At 47.2% G+C, this 17,566-nt stretch overlaps 1 protein-coding gene across 9 annotated transcripts in view; it reads right to left on the bottom strand.

Annotated features, from left to right (window-relative positions):
- Nrxn2 (neurexin 2) overlaps positions 1-17,566 on the bottom strand; it is a 103,611-nt gene that overhangs the window by 76,985 nt on the left and 9,060 nt on the right. For 7 of the 9 annotated variants that reach the window (XM_035442014.1, XM_027408476.2, XM_027408475.2 and 4 more), the window contains exons 2-4: positions 8,437-8,454; positions 3,584-3,613; positions 1,285-1,356 (exon numbers count right to left, since the gene is read on the bottom strand). In XM_035442014.1, the coding sequence (XP_035297905.1) occupies positions 1,285-1,356; positions 3,584-3,613; positions 8,437-8,454 (120 nt within the window). The remainder of the gene's footprint in view (positions 1-1,284; positions 1,357-3,583; positions 3,614-8,436; positions 8,455-17,566) is intronic. The other 2 variants (XM_035442013.1, XM_035442011.1) reach the window with 2 other exon arrangements.

Below are 17,566 nucleotides of genomic sequence, written 5' to 3' on the forward strand. Positions count from 1 at the left end.
TGTGTTCTCCCCTCCTTGAGTGAATAAGTAAATTAACTCCTCAGAACAATGTCCGCAGTTTCCATTCACTTACATAGACCATGGGTTATTGTAGTTATTTGTTAGGCCATCAGTGAGATTCCTGGGAACAGTGACCATTCACTCATTTAAAATAATTGTGAGTCAGGTATGGTATTGCACACCTTTAATCACAAGGCAGAGGGCTGGTATGTTTTTGTGAGTTCAAGACCAACCTGGTCTACATGGTGAGTTCCAGGCCAGCCAGAACTACATAGTGAGACCCTATCAAAATTAATCAATTAATGTGTTGGGCTCATGCCTACATACTTGCCGAGAGCTGTACAGAGCATGGAAAGAGGCAACGAAAACCCTGACCTTGAGTTCAGAAGGTCAGAGCCATAAGGGGCAGCAAACAGAGTGATAGTTAGGATGTGGTATGGCTGATTCAAAGGAGGCATAGACAAAGGGGGCTCCCAGAAGTGTCCAGGTTAGCCCAAGAGTTCAGGGAAACTGCCAGCAAGGAGAGCCTGGCTGCTTTTTCTAAGACCTGGCTGTAAGAGATAGCAAGGAGCTGGAGCAGGGCTTGGGATGGTACAAGCCCAGGCAGACAGGAGAGCTCTAGCTAAAGAATGGAGTTGACAGCATAAGTCTGGCCTGACTACAGAGCTTTGAGAGTTGTCAGGATGGCCTGTACATTTCTCAACAAAAAGAGTTCTGAGAGAACGTAGCCTCTGGCCAAAAATGTGACCTGGAATCCCAGTGCCCTAAGACACTTAAGGGGCCTACCACACGCTGGCATCTGAGGTTTTGACCAGTGTCTGCTTCCCCAGCTATAAAATGAAAGCAATGATGCCTGCCACTAAATGTCACCGTGGCTTACTGGGACAATATAGGTGACACACACATCTCACAGGTGTTACCAGTTTCCCCCAGGCAAGATACATAACAGGCTTCTAGAATATGTTGGTACCCTGTCACCTGTCAATCCACCACAGCAACACTTTCTAGGGATGGGCCTGACAACTCATGGAAAAGGGCACCTGTGTTCTGGTAGGTCATCAGGATGGCTGGACTTTGGGAAAGAGATGGAGATTGTGGTCCTTCACGGCAGGGCATGGAATGGTGCCCTGGGAATGGCAGTGGGATGCAGGCTGGGATGCTGCCAGCCTGAAAACAAGGCACAGGAAGATGCCATACACCTGTGAAGACTCCTCTCCTCCCAGAATGCAGTTAGCCTACAGCAGGGCAAGGGCTGGGCTGTCTGGGGACCATGGTGTCACTGACCTTTTGTTGGCTGGTGCACATCGCCGGCTCCTCCTCTCCCGGCCCCCCCCTCGGAGAACAGTAAGGACCCTACTGGAGAAGCAGAATTGGGGAGTCAGGCACAGGGACTTTGCAGCCAGTCCCATCCCAGTCTTGAGTTGATGGAAGGCTCTATTTAGGACAAAGGTGCTGCTTGCAGGCAGGTGAGGAGAGTTTCTCTGGGGACTCACTGGCCTTCAGGAACTCTTGAGGAGCCATGTGACAACACAAAGGCCACCAGCCCCACATACCCTATCAGACTTCCAACCACCAATTTCTAGCCTTTGTCCAGGGTAAGGGAGAAGGGCAGTTCTGGGGACCAAGGTCCTGAGCACCTGTACCCATATTTCCCCTTCATCCTGTGAGACCACTAACACATCTCTGGGGTTCATAGTCCTTGCTCACTGGGCATCTCTGCTCACACTGCTGCTGGGTTAGAGAATGGTCTTATCCACCTGCTTTTGCCTGACATGGTCACCTGTGTTCCAAAAGCCACCTCAGTTTCAGTACCAAAGCCCTCCTGTTCTGTTCCTGTTCTCTCACGGGCCACCCGTGCCTGCTTCAGTCCACACCGCAGGTGCTCTGACAGTCCCCTTTAGACTATGGGGCTTCCCAGGGTTGTCCCTCCACCATGATCACAGAAGGGCTGTGCTAACCCTAGGACGTCCTGGCTAGGTAGGGCTCACCAGGGATGTGGGAACTCTTACTCAGAAATCAGTTCTCAGCCTCATTCCCCTGTTCACCACCACACAGGGCCCAGTTCTGCCCCACAGACACAGGTTGCCAAGTCTGGGCTCCAAACTGGCTTGAGCTTTACCCATGCTCGCCAATGAACAGGTGCTCTCTGGTACCTGGCTCGAAGGCAACCAACCCTATTGCTAGATCCACAGAACGAGGATAATTCAGGAATAGAAAGGGAAGTTCCTTTCTGGGCTTTTCCTCCAACTCCAGGACCCAATCCCCAGAACTAAAACTAGACTGAACATCTGAGCTGCAGAACCTTCTAGATGAGGGGGAGCATCTCCACGACCTTTCAAGAAAACGTCATCAATGTCTAAGGTGAGTCACGGCCAGTACTCCCAAAACCAAGGATTCAGAGGTAAGAAGGGTGTGAATCAGCCAGGACTCTCCTAATTCCCTGTGTGGGACTTCCTCCTTCTTACTTCCCATGCCTGCATAAATGCCAGGCCCTCATTTCTCAGACCTAAATCCATCCAAAATTTCAGATCTTGGTGAGACTTTCTTCCATCCTAGACATGGTCCCACCATCTCTTTGCTCATAGTTAAGCACTCAACCCTGTCTCTTGCATAGGTACAGCAGTGCCCAAGGTGCTCATAGGTGGATAACAGGGATGGCAGGGAGGTCAGAGCCAGAGGGGATCAGTCAGAACTCCTAGGTTCTCTTCCAGGCTGCCTGTTGCCAGGGTTCCTCTACCCCTGCAGTGCCGAGACTGGCTCCCAGGGCCTTATGTATGCTAAGACAACAACAATCTACTGAGAGCTACAAAACCCCAACACTGGGGGTTTGACTGGTGGGAGAGACTTAGCCAAGGTAGGCTCAAGCTAAAGGACAAGTCCCAGCCATGTCACCTAGTAGGGCTATCATGCCACCTAGTTGGGCTATGTAATTATGATAGCCAGTCACCTGTCTCTGATATACTGTGGTCTGTCACATAGAAATAAGAGATACTCAAAAGATAATGGGAGGTAAAGGCAGAGAGGGTGGGGCATCGAGGAAAGGGAGTGCTCTGCACCTCTAGTCTTCTGTTCTCAACGGATTCGAGGGTTAGGGATTAAATGTATTGTCATCCACAGCATCAAGGGAAGGGGACTGTGGCTGCCTCAAATCGTTTCTGCAACCCAGGCCTTTTTCTTTTTTACTTGCATTCATAGAAAAGAATGATCAGAATGAGTGGAAATAAATCAAATACCACCATGAGAAAGAAAAAAAAAAAAGCAAGATACACCACCAGGAAAATGGAAAGAAAAAATATAAAAAGAGACTGAGACAACGGCAGGAGAGTATACATCTGGACATCAGAAACCAAGGTGAGATGAGGGTGGACAGTGGACCCGGGGGAAGGAGGGAGGGGAGGGAGAGGGCCAGCCCCACACCCGCCAGGCACCCCACACAAATAAAGAAATGGTGGAGGAAGAGGGAAGGGAAGGAGGGAGGCGGGAAGGGTGAAGGAGAAGGAGGGAAGGGAAGAGAACAGAAAAGCCAGGCACAGTTTGGGGCAATCCAGTCCAATCCAAACCAAACCAAAACTTCAAACCATACCTTCGCTGTTTAACGTCAGGTGAGCCGGACCTTGGAAAGGGGAAGGAAAGAGAGAAAAGAAGAAAAGAAAGAAAGAAAAGAGGAAAGAAACAAAGAAAACACGAGTCATCAAAATCAGCCAGAGAGGAGGGAGAGAAAGTTGTTGCTGCCACAATTTAAAAACCCTTTTTAACTTGTGACAGACATCGGGGGAGAGCCCCCAGCCCAGCAGCTGAGGGAAGGGGCCCGATGCAGAAACAGGGTAGAGGGAGGGAAAAGGGGAGAGAGATCAGGGTGTCAGAGGGGGGGGGGGTTGAGAGATGTGAGCCAGAGGAGACAGGGCAAGGAGTTGCTACAGGGAAGGAGAGAAATTTTTTTGGTTTCTTTTTTTTTCTTCTTGCCGGAAAAAATTAAAAAAAGGAAAAGGAGGGGAAGCATGGCGCTGGGAGGGCTGCTTGTTCCTTTTTCTTTTTTTCTTTTTTCTTTTTTTTTTTTCTTCCAGGAGGTGGAAAGAAAAAAAAAAACGGTCAACGAGAAAAAAACAGTTCGGATGGAGGAGAAAATAAAACACAACACAAAAATCAAAGCCACCTGGAGAAAAAGAGTGTGTCCTGTTAGAATGGGATTGAGTGGGCAAGGGGCCTCCAACCACCACCCCACACACATCCTCTGGATCCCCATGACTTGGGGGACAGTGTGAAGTGTAAGGACTCTGGCTGGGCCTTAAGGAAACCTCCACACTGACTGAGAAAGGCATCCTCTCCAGTCCTAACCCTTCCAGTTGCCCATTCCAGCCTCATGTAGAGATAGCAGGCTCCAAGAGAAAACCAGGGTTCTGGGGAGCCAAAGAAGCTGGAAAAAGAAAATAAGTCTATGGAAACTCGAGAGCCAAAGATGGTGGAGTGATTCTTTTCATGGAATTGTGTGCCTTTGGACAACAAGGTCCAAAAAGGACAGCCAAGACCCCTGGGCAGAAAGCCATGCTCTCTGAAGTCCAAACACCTCATGCCTAAATGCTTGTACAGGTCCCCTTTCCTTGGCCAGGTCCTTGCTGAGCTGATCCAAAAATAGACTGAGAACAATTTAGCCCAGTGGGCAAGCCCTGGCAACCCTCCTTAGCCTGAGGCAGTCCAGCCTTAACCAGACCAGGACCCCAAGCCCCAGTGAGGCTGACACCACCAGGCCAGCCACAGGACTGATTCCCCAAGACTCCCTGAGATGACCAACTACCCCTACCAAACCCTAGCTCCCCGCCTGATCATGATCCTACCTTCCTGCTGTGAGGTCTGGCCAAGAGGGTGGGAGAGGAACAGCCCTGCTGTCAAGAAAACCATCCCAGCTCCTATGGCATGAGATGCTGGCCCTTGGGATGGAAACTGAAGCCATTATGGATTCATGGAGGCTAAAGAGCTGCAAGCATCTCTGGGACAGAGCAAGGGCCAGGATACCCAGGGCCCAGAAGCAGTGGGGAGACTGAGGAGGCTGGAAAGGGGGTCCTGGGGAGCTTATTGCCAAATGACTCCCTCTCCACCTCTGTGTCCCATTCATTTATTTTTCACCTTTAGGTCTGAGGCTAGCTTAAGGGAGGAGGCCACAGCAACTGGGGTAGCATCAGGATAAAACAGTTCTCAGGAGGACACAGTTTTATTCAAAGCACTGGTGGGGGGCTCAAACATTTGGGCTATCTTTTTATTCCTTGCTCCAAATAGCCCCTACCTTGCCACTCTTCGCTCACAAAATTCCAACACCTTCTAAAGCTCTGGCCAGAAGCCCTAAACTCTCCTCCCACTTTGCCTGTCAGCAACAGCCTTGCCCTGAGAGCCACTCTTAGAAATCCAGGTTTTTGCTGCCCTCAGTCCAGAGTCAAAGGCCCCATGGATTTACTTTCTTGTCCTCTGCCCCACTACCACCTACAGCCCCTTAGGCCTGACTACTGCTGAGGGAAGCCACACATTTACCCTCAAGACCCTTCAGCTGCCCAGCTCTCTGCCAGCCTCATTAGCATGCGGCACTCTCCCTCTGTCACCAAGGCAACCAGCTGCTCAGCTCCCTCAGGCGTGACAGCACCAGCCATCTTGGTGAGGGGAGACCCATTCCCTTCCTGTCTACCCCTGGTTCATCCCTGGAACTGGATGACCGAGGGATCCCTCCCTATAGCCTGTCTCCTCTCCCACCCCAATCTACAGCTTACTTCTTGTCCTGGTCCCAGTACCCCTGGGGTGCTCTCTCTCCCACGTCTGTCCCTTCTCCCACTCCTCCCACAAGCTGGCAGTGATGGATGACACTGCCAAAGGTCCTTCCTAGGGTACTCTATTTGGCTAATCTGGGTCTCCTCTCCTTGTTTGTAAGAGATTAGGAAGAAAGAGGAAGTGCTCAGGGTACCACAGAGCAGGATGCCTAGGTTCCTAGAGGAAGCTAGGCCTCAGGCCCAGAATCCCAGCATCATGGACAGATGGAGAAGGAGAGGCACAGAGGACCCCTAAGAGATCTGAAGAGGGACCTCACTACCAGGGAGGAAGCCCCCTCCCGCTGAATCCACGTCCTCACTTGTAGTCTCACCCTTGACTTGTACCCAGACACCAGGACGACAGTCATGAAAAAGAAAAAGACTCAAGATTAAGAGACACAGACAGACAGACATGCAGAGGGACACACAAAGGGATCTTATTCTTGCCTACACTCATGCGCACATATGCACACTCATGTGCACGCGCACGCACACACACACACACACACACACACACACACACACACACACACAGCACCCCATACACACCCTGTACTGTTACTAACATTCAGGCCCACGTCTAAACCAGCAGGTGCCAGGACACCACACCACAGATCTCAATCCCATGTCTCCAAAGCTGAGCTTTCCTTTCCTCTCCTGGCTCCAAGCCACTTCTCTGCAACCCCTGCCCTTCTTTCTCAGCCTGGACCTTCCCCTCTATGTTGCTCTCACGTCTGCTCTCTCTCCCACAGTCGTGTGTGTGTGTGTGTGTGTGTGTGTGTGTGTGTGTGTGTGTGTGTGTGTATGTGTGTGTGTGTTTGTAAACCCCACCTTTCTCCTCTTTCTGTCTCTAAGCTCCCTCCTTCTTCCTCCCAAGCCTCTCCTATCCCCTTTTTTTCTCTCCCCGCCCTTCTTCTCTTTCTCCCTCCATCTCTCCTTTGTTGCAGAGGAGACATGACATCAAGAACAAGTAAAAGTCAGTCCTACACTAAATCTTATCTCCAGCCCTCAGAAGGCTGCGTCCACCCAGATGTGCAGGCTCTCTCCTTCTCACTGTTTACAACAGAGGTAAACGTGACACACAGAGATGCAAACATAGATGCAGACACACAAAGCCCAGACACTCCTCCAGGGACTCATGGACGCAAAACAACAAGCCAGTACCCAGCACGCCCACGCAGACAGCCAAACCATATGAATGTGTGCACACACAGACACACAGATACAGACACGGGGGCTGGTTTGCTGGGACCAGGGCACCTGAGGAGCTCCAAATAGAAAAAACACAGAGAGACAAGGCAAGCCATGGATACCACAAGGAAAATGGGTTCCACTCATACCCAGGCCTAGAACCCTCACTGCCTGCCCTTCTCAGGACTCCCACATCCTTGGTGTCTCTGCTCTCCTCCCAGAAGGGTCAGGCCCAGGGGTCTCAGAGTGTGCCCTGCCCACTGTCTTACCAGGATGAGGGACTGTGGAACAGGTGGTGATCAGAGTATATCAAATAATCACTTTGCCAACTTCACAGTGATGACCTGTGAAATCGACTGCAATCCAGCCTCCAAGGGTAGACCACCCTATCCTCAACCTTAGTCCACCCCAAAGAAGGAAAGGAAACAGAGGGGAAAGCAAAGCTAGGGGGAAGTTTCCAAGAATGATAGAACCCAGAGAATCTGGAGAAGGACAGGACAGAGAGAGATCCACGGACAGAGCCCTGGAGAAAGAGGCAAAGAGAAAAACCAGAGAGAGAGGCAACCAGAACAGAAGGCAGGGAGAGAATGGACAGAGATCCAAGAGAAGCCCACTCCCACCCTTGTGCTGGGACTGGGTTAAAGAAAGAAGCTGCTCTCTTTCTCCCAGCCATGGGCAGCTTTAACAGAGCAGAGGAGCTGGTCCTGCCCATAAACCCCAACCATGGGACAGACCCCACCCTGCCTGTACTCTCAACCACTCTGCCACTGCCCTGAGCCCTGCAGCAGAGGCATAGATGCTCTCCAGCACAGGTTCCAGGCCAGAAGCCAACCCTGCCACCCCCTCTCCCTTCTATACACAGTCATTATATGCTTGCTAGCTTGTTTTTTTTTCCTTTTTTTTTTTTTGTTTGTTTGTTTATTTGTTTCTCGAGACAGGGTTTCTCTGTGTAGCCCTGGCTGACCTGGAACTCGCTTTGTAGACCAGGCTGGCCTCAGACTCACAGAGATCCACCTGTCTCTGTCTCCCAAGTGCTGGAATTAAAGGCGGGTGTCACCATGCCCAGCTTATCTATTGTATGCTTTCTAAGCTGGGCAAAACAGTGTCAGCCTACTCACTTCTGGGACTTCCAACACTATCAGCTATGTCCCTCTCTCCCAACTCATCACCTCTTCCCAGGGACCCTCTTCCCTTCCCCACAAGGAAGAAGGCTGGGAGCAGCATAGAGCAGCAGGGGCAAGGAGAGGGGCCTGCCCTCTATCCAGCAGCTTCCCAGCCAATGAACAAAGAAGCCTGGGAAGAGGCAGCCCAATGAAGAAGACCCCAGACATCCTTCACCCTGGGCACCCCACAAACATGAGCAGACAAGAAGCCATTGCATGGACAACAGTATCCCTTCAAATAGACCCTTTGGGGAGATGTACTTTACCCTAATGGTCAAGGAGGCTCCACTCACCTTCCATAGGATGTTCCTCTATAGTCAGCCAAGTTCAGAGAAGGGGAGCAGGGAAAGAAGAGAAAGGAGACCTGTTAGCAAATATGCCACGGATAGTTGCTTTAAGGACCAAGGGACTCTAGGTCCCCAAGCCCACCAAGGCCCTGACATGAACAACCCAACCTAGAAGCCCCAAAGCTCAGGGAACAGCTTTGCTGGGGACTGGACAATGACTACACTGTCCCCTGAATGAGTACCCTCAGAGTCAACCAGTCTTGGAGGGCTGAGAGGGACGTCTGCATTTTGTACTAGATCCTGTTATACCAGAAAACTGAGACCCAGAGCAGGGGCATGATGGCCCAAGATCACACAGAGACAGGAAGCGCAGACGCAAGCAGAGTAGTGAACAGCCAGACTTCCCAATTCCCTGAGACAGACTCCTCCCTTGAATTCATTCCACTGCAGCTCAGAGACAGATGGGGACACGCTCATCACACCAGAGACTGTCTCACTGGCTTGCCGAGACACACTCATGCTCGGTGACACACTGACACACATAAGCACCAGGCAACTCACTCTCACGTTTGGCTCTCACGAAACTCATGCCTAAAGCTTTGCACTCAAGCATCTGACCACCCATAACCCCCTGCCCACCCAGGGAAGAAAAGGCACACACGGGAGTCAGATTGTGGCACCACCCGGCCCTGGATCTGATCCAAGAAAATGAGATTCTGCCCCAAACTGCCCATCTGAATCACTCAATCTCTCTGCACCCTGACTACAAAGAGAGGGTGGACTGAACCCTCTCCTAAGCCCCTTCTGACACTGACTTTGCCACGATAATCAGGAGAAACATCTTCACTCTTTGGCTTTTGTTTTTGTTTTCCCATCTCAGTGTTTCAGTCTTATTCTGGCCTGGAAGTTACTGTGTGATACAGCTAGCCTCAAACTCAAGACTATCTTCCCACCTCCTTAGTGCTGGGATTATAGGCGTGCATTACCACATTCATTTGTAAGTACTGCTGGGGATCAAATCCAAAGCTTTATGCATGCTAAACAAGCACACTATCAATTGAGCTGCATCCTCAACTCCAGAATGTGTTTGCTTATTTGTTTGTTTGCTTGTTTATTTCAAAATATTTGGGTAGGCCAGGTTGACCTCAAAGTTGTTATGTAGACAAGGCTGGCCCTAACATCTTGGTCCTTCTGCTTCCACCTCCCAAATGAGCCAAAATGTTTTCTAAAGGGTTGGATGGAGCAAAGGGCCTCTGAATGGATGGATGGTCACCTTAAACTAAGTCAAAATCAGAGGGCCACACTGGGAACCACTAGATCATGCCACACCCCATGGGCCATCATCAGCCTCACCTATTATGGCCTGGCCTGGACCTGACCTTGGGACACACCTGACAGGGGGAGAGCAAAGGTGGATGGGAGCAGTTCCCTCAGCTAAAGCCACAAACCAACTTCCTTTGTGAGAGGACCAAGGTGCTCCCAGCTTTAAACATTTTCACAAATTCACTCACTGGGAGGCTGTTACAAGAAGCCAAAGGCAGAAGAGAGAAACTGCCCAATCTACAAACACACAAACCCTCAAGGAAAGACTCACATTCAGGTCTGAGATACACATGAATCCACACACATGTGTACATGCTGTCTCCTCCCTCCTATGAGCACATTCTGTGGGATTTGTTCATGTCTTCTTAGGGAGGGGCATTATACTGCAAAAACACTGTTGTTTGTCATACATCATGCCACCCCTGTGATACACACACAGACACTGAGTGCAAACAGCAACACCTGCACAGTGACCTAATACATGTTATTATTGATGCAGCCACCCAGCACCCCACACCCCCAGTGAGCACAGCTTCTACCCATCTCGTTCTTTATCCACCCACACCCACTAGCCTCCACGTTACAAATATGCCCAACAATACACAACAGAGAGGCTTTTGCCTGACGGCTACACCACCAAAGCTGTATAGACCACAATTTTCTTAAAGCCTCATCACAGTTATGAGGGAGCTGTCCAGTTAAAGAGACCCTTGGGAAAACCCTTGGGCTCTTTGGAAACAGCTGTGCTGGAACTCTTTGATCCTAGCACGCTAAGGCCCTGGCCAGTCCCTAGCCACCAGCATCTGCACAAATGAATCATTTTGATTTCCAGATAATTCCACATAGCAGACATTTCAAAAAGATTTCCAGGCTGGAAAGATAGCTCAGTGATTACTAGGGCTTCCTGCTCTTCCAGAGGAGCCTAGTTGGGTTTCCAGAACCACTTGGGCAGCTCACTACCACCTGTAACTCCAGCTCCAAACTGATCAGGTGCCTCTGGCCTCCCTGGGCATTCATGTGCACACACTTATACACAAACACACACATTCACGTGCACACACTTAAACACAGTCACACACATTCATGTGCAAACACTTATACACAGACACACACTGAACACACTTATACACAGTCACACACATTCACGTGCACACACTCATACACAGACACACACATTCACGTGCACACATTTATACACAGACACACACATTCACGTGCACACACTTAAACACAGTCACACACATTCATGTGCAAACACTTATACACAGACACACACTGAACACACTTATACACAGTCACACACATTCACATGCACACACTTATACACAGACACACACATTCATGTGCACACACTTATACACAGTCACACACATTCATGTGCACACACTTATACACAGACACACACATTCGTGTGCACACACTTATACACAGATACACAACCATGTACACACACTTATACACAGACACACATAGAGAAGCACATAATTTAATTTTTATATTTTTGGTTGTGAGCCTAGACTTTAACTGCTGAGCCATCTCTCCAGCCCCATAATTTAATTTTTTAATGGGCTGGGAAGATGGCCAAATAGTTAAGAGTGCTTACTGATCTTACAAAAGACTCAGGTTTGGTTCCCAGTATCCACACAGTGGGGGCTCACAACCATCTATAACTCCAGTTCCAGGGAATTTAATACCCTTCTCTGACCTCTGCAGGCACTGCACCACATGGTACAAATACCTGTCCTTGGGCACACACACACACACACACACACACACACACAAAATAAGCATCTTTTAAATGAATAACTTTTTAAAGTATGCTCAGAAACATGAATCCACCAAGCTCCTAAAAGACTGTAGACTTCTCTGTCTGCTTGGTACTGTCTGCATCCTCACCTGCTGTCCCAGGCTCCTCCAGGTCTACTCCCTGCTCCTCAGCCACCTGTTCTCTTCACCCATAGCTCACCTTGATGCCTCAGGACAAACACCCTCTTTCCAACCTACAATTCTTGATTTCTAAAAAGTGTTCCAAGATGCCATCTAACCTAGGGCCAGGCCCACTACCAAACCTCCTGTGCTGCATTGCACATCTGCTTGGCTGTGAGCCATGTGCTCAGTGGCATATCCACTCCTCTCTCTGAGAAGGAGCACTCCTGGACCATTCTGCATTGCTATCCCATTAGTCACTTGCCAATCAGAGCCACCATGCCCCTTTCTCTCCCAGGCCTATTGCTCTCAGCCTTCCTGAGACAGTTTCAGAACCCTTTCCCCCAACTCCTCTCCTCTCCTGATTGAGCCAGACACCCAGAAAGCAGTCCTCCCCTTTTTCACACCAGTTTCCAGGACCTATGGGTTCCACCTTCTAAAACCCTCCATGCCACATCAGTGCAGCCCAAATGAGGCACTAAATGTTCTGCTGGGAGCTGCCATAATCTCCCTTCAATGAGTCTTTTCACCCTGCAGGTTGTATCTACACACTACCTAATGCCACGACCACATCTCAAACCTACTGCAGTGTATATCTATCTGCCGCAGTGCATATCTATCTGCCCCAGTGTATATCTATCTACCGCAGTGTATGTCTATCTGCCGCAGTGTATATCTATCTACCGCAGTTTATATCTATCTACCGCAGTGTATATCTATCTACCGCAGTGTATATCTATCTACCGCAATGTATATCTATCTACCGCAGTGCATATCTATCTGCCCCAGTGCATATCTATCTAAAGCAGTGTATATCTATCTACTGCAGTGTATATCTATCTACTGCAGTTTATATCTATCTACCGCAGTGTATATCTATCTACCGCAGTGTATATCTATCTACCGCAGTTTATATCTATCTACCGCAGTTTATATCTATCTACTGCAGTGTATATCTATCTACCGCAGTTTATATCTATCTACCGCAGTGTATATCTATCTACCGCATTGTATATCTATCTACCGCAGTTTATATCTATCTACCGCAGTTTATATCTATCTACTGCAGTGTATATCTATCTACTGCAGTGTATATCTATCTACTGCAGTGTATATCTATCTGCCCCAGTGTATATCTATCTACTACAGTGTATATCTATCTACCGCAGTGTATATCTATCTACCGCAGTGTATATCTATCTGCCCCAGTGTATATCTATCTGCCGCAGTGTATATCTATCTGCCCCAGTGCATATCTATCTACCGCAGTGTATAGCTATCTACCGCAGTGTATAGCTATCTACCGCAGTGTATATCTATCTACCGCAGTGTATATCTATCTACTGCAGTGTATATCTATCTACCGCAGTGTATATCTATCTACTGCAGTGTATATCTATCTGCTGCAGTGTATATCTATCTACCGCAGTGTGTATCTATCTACTGCAGTGTATATCTATCTACCGCAATGTATATCTATCTACCGCAGTGCATATCTATCTGCCCCAGTGCATATCTATCTAAAGCAGTGTATATCTATCTACTGCAGTGTATATCTATCTACTGCAGTTTATATCTATCTACCGCAGTGTATATCTATCTACCGCAGTGTATATCTATCTACCGCAGTTTATATCTATCTACTGCAGTGTATATCTATCTGCTGCAGTGTATATCTATCTACCGCAGTGTGTATCTATCTACTGCAGTGTATATCTATCTACCGCAGTGTATATCTATCTACCGCAGTTTATATCTATCTACCGCAGTTTATATCTATCTACTGCAGTGTATATCTATCTACCGCAGTTTATATCTATCTACCGCAGTGTATATCTATCTACCGCAGTGTATATCTATCTAAAGCAGTTTATATCTATCTACCGCAGTTTATATCTATCTACTGCAGTGTATATCTATCTACTGCAGTGTATATCTATCTGCCCCAGTGTATATCTATCTACTACAGTGTATATCTATCTACCGCAGTGTATATCTATCTACCGCAGTGTATATCTATCTGCCCCAGTGTATATCTATCTGCCACAGTGTATATCTATCTGCCGCAGTGTATATCTATCTACCGCAGTGTATAGCTATCTACCGCAGTGTATAGCTATCTACCGCAGTGTATATCTATCTACCGCAGTGTATATCTATCTACTGCAGTGTATATCTATCTACCGCAGTGTATATCTATCTACTGCAGTGTATATCTATCTGCTGCAGTGTATATCTATCTACCGCAGTGTGTATCTATCTACCGCAGTGTATATCTATCTGCCCGAGTGTATATCTATCTACCGCAGTGTATATCTATCTACTGCAGTGTATATCTATCTACTGCAGTGTATATCTATCTAAAGCAGTGTATATCTATCTACTGCAGTGTATATCTATCTACTGTAGTGTATATCTATCTAAAGCAGTGTATATCTATCTAAAGCAGTGTATATCTATCTACTGAGGGGAATATCTATCTAAAGCAGTGTATATCTATCTACTGCAGTGTATATCTATCTACTGTAGTGTATATCTATCTACTGCAGTGTATATCTATCTACTACAGTGTATATCTATCTACTACAGTGTATATCTATCTACTGCAGTGTATATCTATCTGCCCCAGTGTATATCTATCTACTGTAGTGTATATCTATCTACTGCAGTGTATATCTATCTACTGCAGTGTATATCTATATACCGCAGTGTATATCTATCTACTGTAGTGTATATCTATCTACCGCAGTGTATATCTATCTACTACAGTGTATATCTATCTACTACAGTATATATCTATCTACTACAGTGTATATCTATCTACTGTAGTGTATATCTATCTACTGTAGTGTATATCTATCTACTGCAATGTATATCTATCTACTGCAGTGTATATCTATATACCGCAGTGTATATCTATCTACTGTAGTGTATATCTATCTACCGCAGTGTATATCTATCTACTACAGTGTATATCTATCTACTACAATATATATCTATCTACTACAGTGTATATCTATCTACTGTAGTGTATATCTATCTACTGCAGTGTATATCTATCTACTGCAGTGTATATCTATATACCACAGTGTATATCTATCTACTGTAGTGTATATCTATCTACCGCAGTGTATATCTATCTACTACAGTGTATATCTATCTACTACAGTGTATATCTATCTACTGTAGTGTATATCTATCTACTGTAGTGTATATCTATCTGCTGCAGTGTATATCTACTGCAGTGTATATCTACTGCATGTATATGGCTCCTTGCTGGACTTCACCATGGAAGATCTAGTCTTCTCATGTAAATCCCTTTGAATCTGATCACACTCCCTTCAGTCTCCTGGCCTGAAACAATTCAGGCTACAGCCACACTCAGCATCTTTCCATTCCCTTAGCAGGCCACATCCTAACTACTCTTCCCAACACACACACACACACACACACACACACACACACACGCATGCACACACACACACGCATGCACACACACGCACACACAGCTGTCTGAGAAAGCCAATGGTTTCCCTTAAGACTCATGTCAATACCTGTACATGCTGAACACAGGAGAGCTACAGTTTCCCTCTTCTGGGCCAGCTCTGTGATGCACATTGTCTTACTATTGCCCTTGTTAAAGCTACATTGTAACTGTAATTTCAAGTTGGCTTCCTGATGGGACTGCAAAACTATTCAAAAGACAAAACAATGTCTCATTCACCTCTCTACTTCCAGCTGCTTGCTCAGCTCCTGGCTTGTAAAAGGCATTGCTGTTTGTTGAGTGAATAACATAATAACACTTCTTGTGTTCTGAGGACTAAAGTAGGCCTGGCTCCTGTTGTGTGCCATTTCTTGTACCCACCACTACTATTATAACCCCTGAATACAAATGACTGTTCCTCTCTGTTACAGATGAGGAAACCAAGAGTCCAAAAGCAGAGGCAGGGCTGGCTCCATGGCTCATGTCCACAACTGAGAGGACCAGAGTTCAGATTCCGAGGACCCACATAAAAGCTAGGTGAGCATGGTAGCTCACCTATAACCTATAACACAGGAGGAGATAGAAACAGGGAATCCCAGGAACAAACTGGCTAGCCAGACTATCCAAAATGGGGAGGTTCTAGTTCAATGAGAGACCTTGACTCAGTACATAACGTAGAGAGCAATTGAGGAAGACACACAAGGTCAACATACACACAGACATGTTTGCACACATGTGCAAACGCATATATATGCAAGCATGAATGCCACACACACATATATACATAGGGGAAAATGCAGAAACAATGTATCCAAGGTCACACTGTTGGTGGCAGACAATCAAATTTGAGTCTAGGGAACAAGCAAGATGGCTGAGTAGGTAAAGGTGTTTGTCATGCAAGCCTGGCAACCTGAGTCCCATCCCTGAAACCTATACAGAGGTGGGAGGAAAGAACTAACTCCACGTGGTTGTTCTCTGAGCTCCATGAGCACCGTGACATGCACACTGCCCCAGGATTCAATCATGTATACACACATGCACACACACACATACACACACACTACAACAATAATATTAATAATAAATTTAATAAAATCTTAGAGGCGGGGTTGGAGAGATGGCCCGGCAGTTAAGAGCACTGACTATTCTTCCAGAGGACCCAGGTTCAATTCCCAGCACCTACATGGCAGCTCACAACTGTCTGTAACTCCAAGATCTGACACCCTCACATACATGTACGCAAAACACCAATGTGCATAAAATAAGAATAAATGTTGCCATGTCTAGTCTTGGATTAAATCTTTAAAAACTTTTAGCAGGGCGTTGGTGGCGCGCGCCTTTAATCCCAGCACTCAAGAGGTAGAGGCAGGCGGATCTCTGTGAGTTTGAGGCCAGCCTGGTCTCCAGAGCGAGTGCCAGGACAGGCTCCAAAGTACACAGAGAAACCTTGTCTGGAAAAACCCAAAAAAAAAAAAAAAAAAAAAAAAAAAAAAAAAAAAAGAGGCAGAGACAGAAAACAAACAACCAAACAAAAGAGGCAGAGACAGGCAAATCTCCATGAGTTCAAGGCCATCCTAGTCTACATAGTGAGTTCCAGGACAGCCAGTTATGTAGAGAGAAAGCCTGTCTTAAAAACATTTTAGTTTATTCTAAATCTCTCTAGCTTTAAAACCTCCAGTGGGGGCTGAAGATACAGGTCAGTTGGTAGAATACTTGTCTGGCTTCAGTCGCCAGCACTGCAAAATGGGGCATGGTGGTGCATCCCGGCCCTCAGAAGGTGGAGGTAGGAGGATAATAAGTTCAAGGTCATGCTCAACTATATGTCATAAGTGATATATATGTATCTGTATAAATTACAAAACAAAACCAGATCCCATCTCTTACTTCTCCCAGCCTTACTTTGACCCAATGTAGGATGGAAACATCTTGAGATGTACATTCTTAGCCTAAGAGTCAAAACTGCTAGAGGCTTCCAGAATGCTAATCCACATTGTATTTTATTTCCCAAGAAACACAACCACTCTTGTTGCTTCTCCATGCAGGAGACACCAGTTCTCTCATATCCCCCACACTCCTGGCAGCAAAGCCCCACACTCCTCTTTTATGGCAACTCCCTCTGGTTCAGTCATCCTTCACAGTCTAGCCTCGTGCCATCTTCTCCTTGAAGCCTCCTGGCCACTGGGGTAAAGAACCACAGTAAACCTATTGATCATTGGGAAGGCTACTTAGAACATTGTGTTCCATGGCTCAGTCAGTTTCCCAGGTTCACTTGGCTAGCAAGCAGAAAGTCGGGCCTTAGAGCTACCAGCCCAAGCAACCACTCTGTTGTCTTTCCCTGGGAACACCCAGCTCAGCTTTGCAACACTCCCCAGAGAGGTTCATCCTTTTTTCTGGCATCCCTTT

This window comes from Cricetulus griseus, chromosome 3 (genome assembly GCF_003668045.3).
Source record: "Cricetulus griseus strain 17A/GY chromosome 3, alternate assembly CriGri-PICRH-1.0, whole genome shotgun sequence".
Taxonomy (NCBI): domain Eukaryota; kingdom Metazoa; phylum Chordata; class Mammalia; order Rodentia; family Cricetidae; genus Cricetulus; species Cricetulus griseus.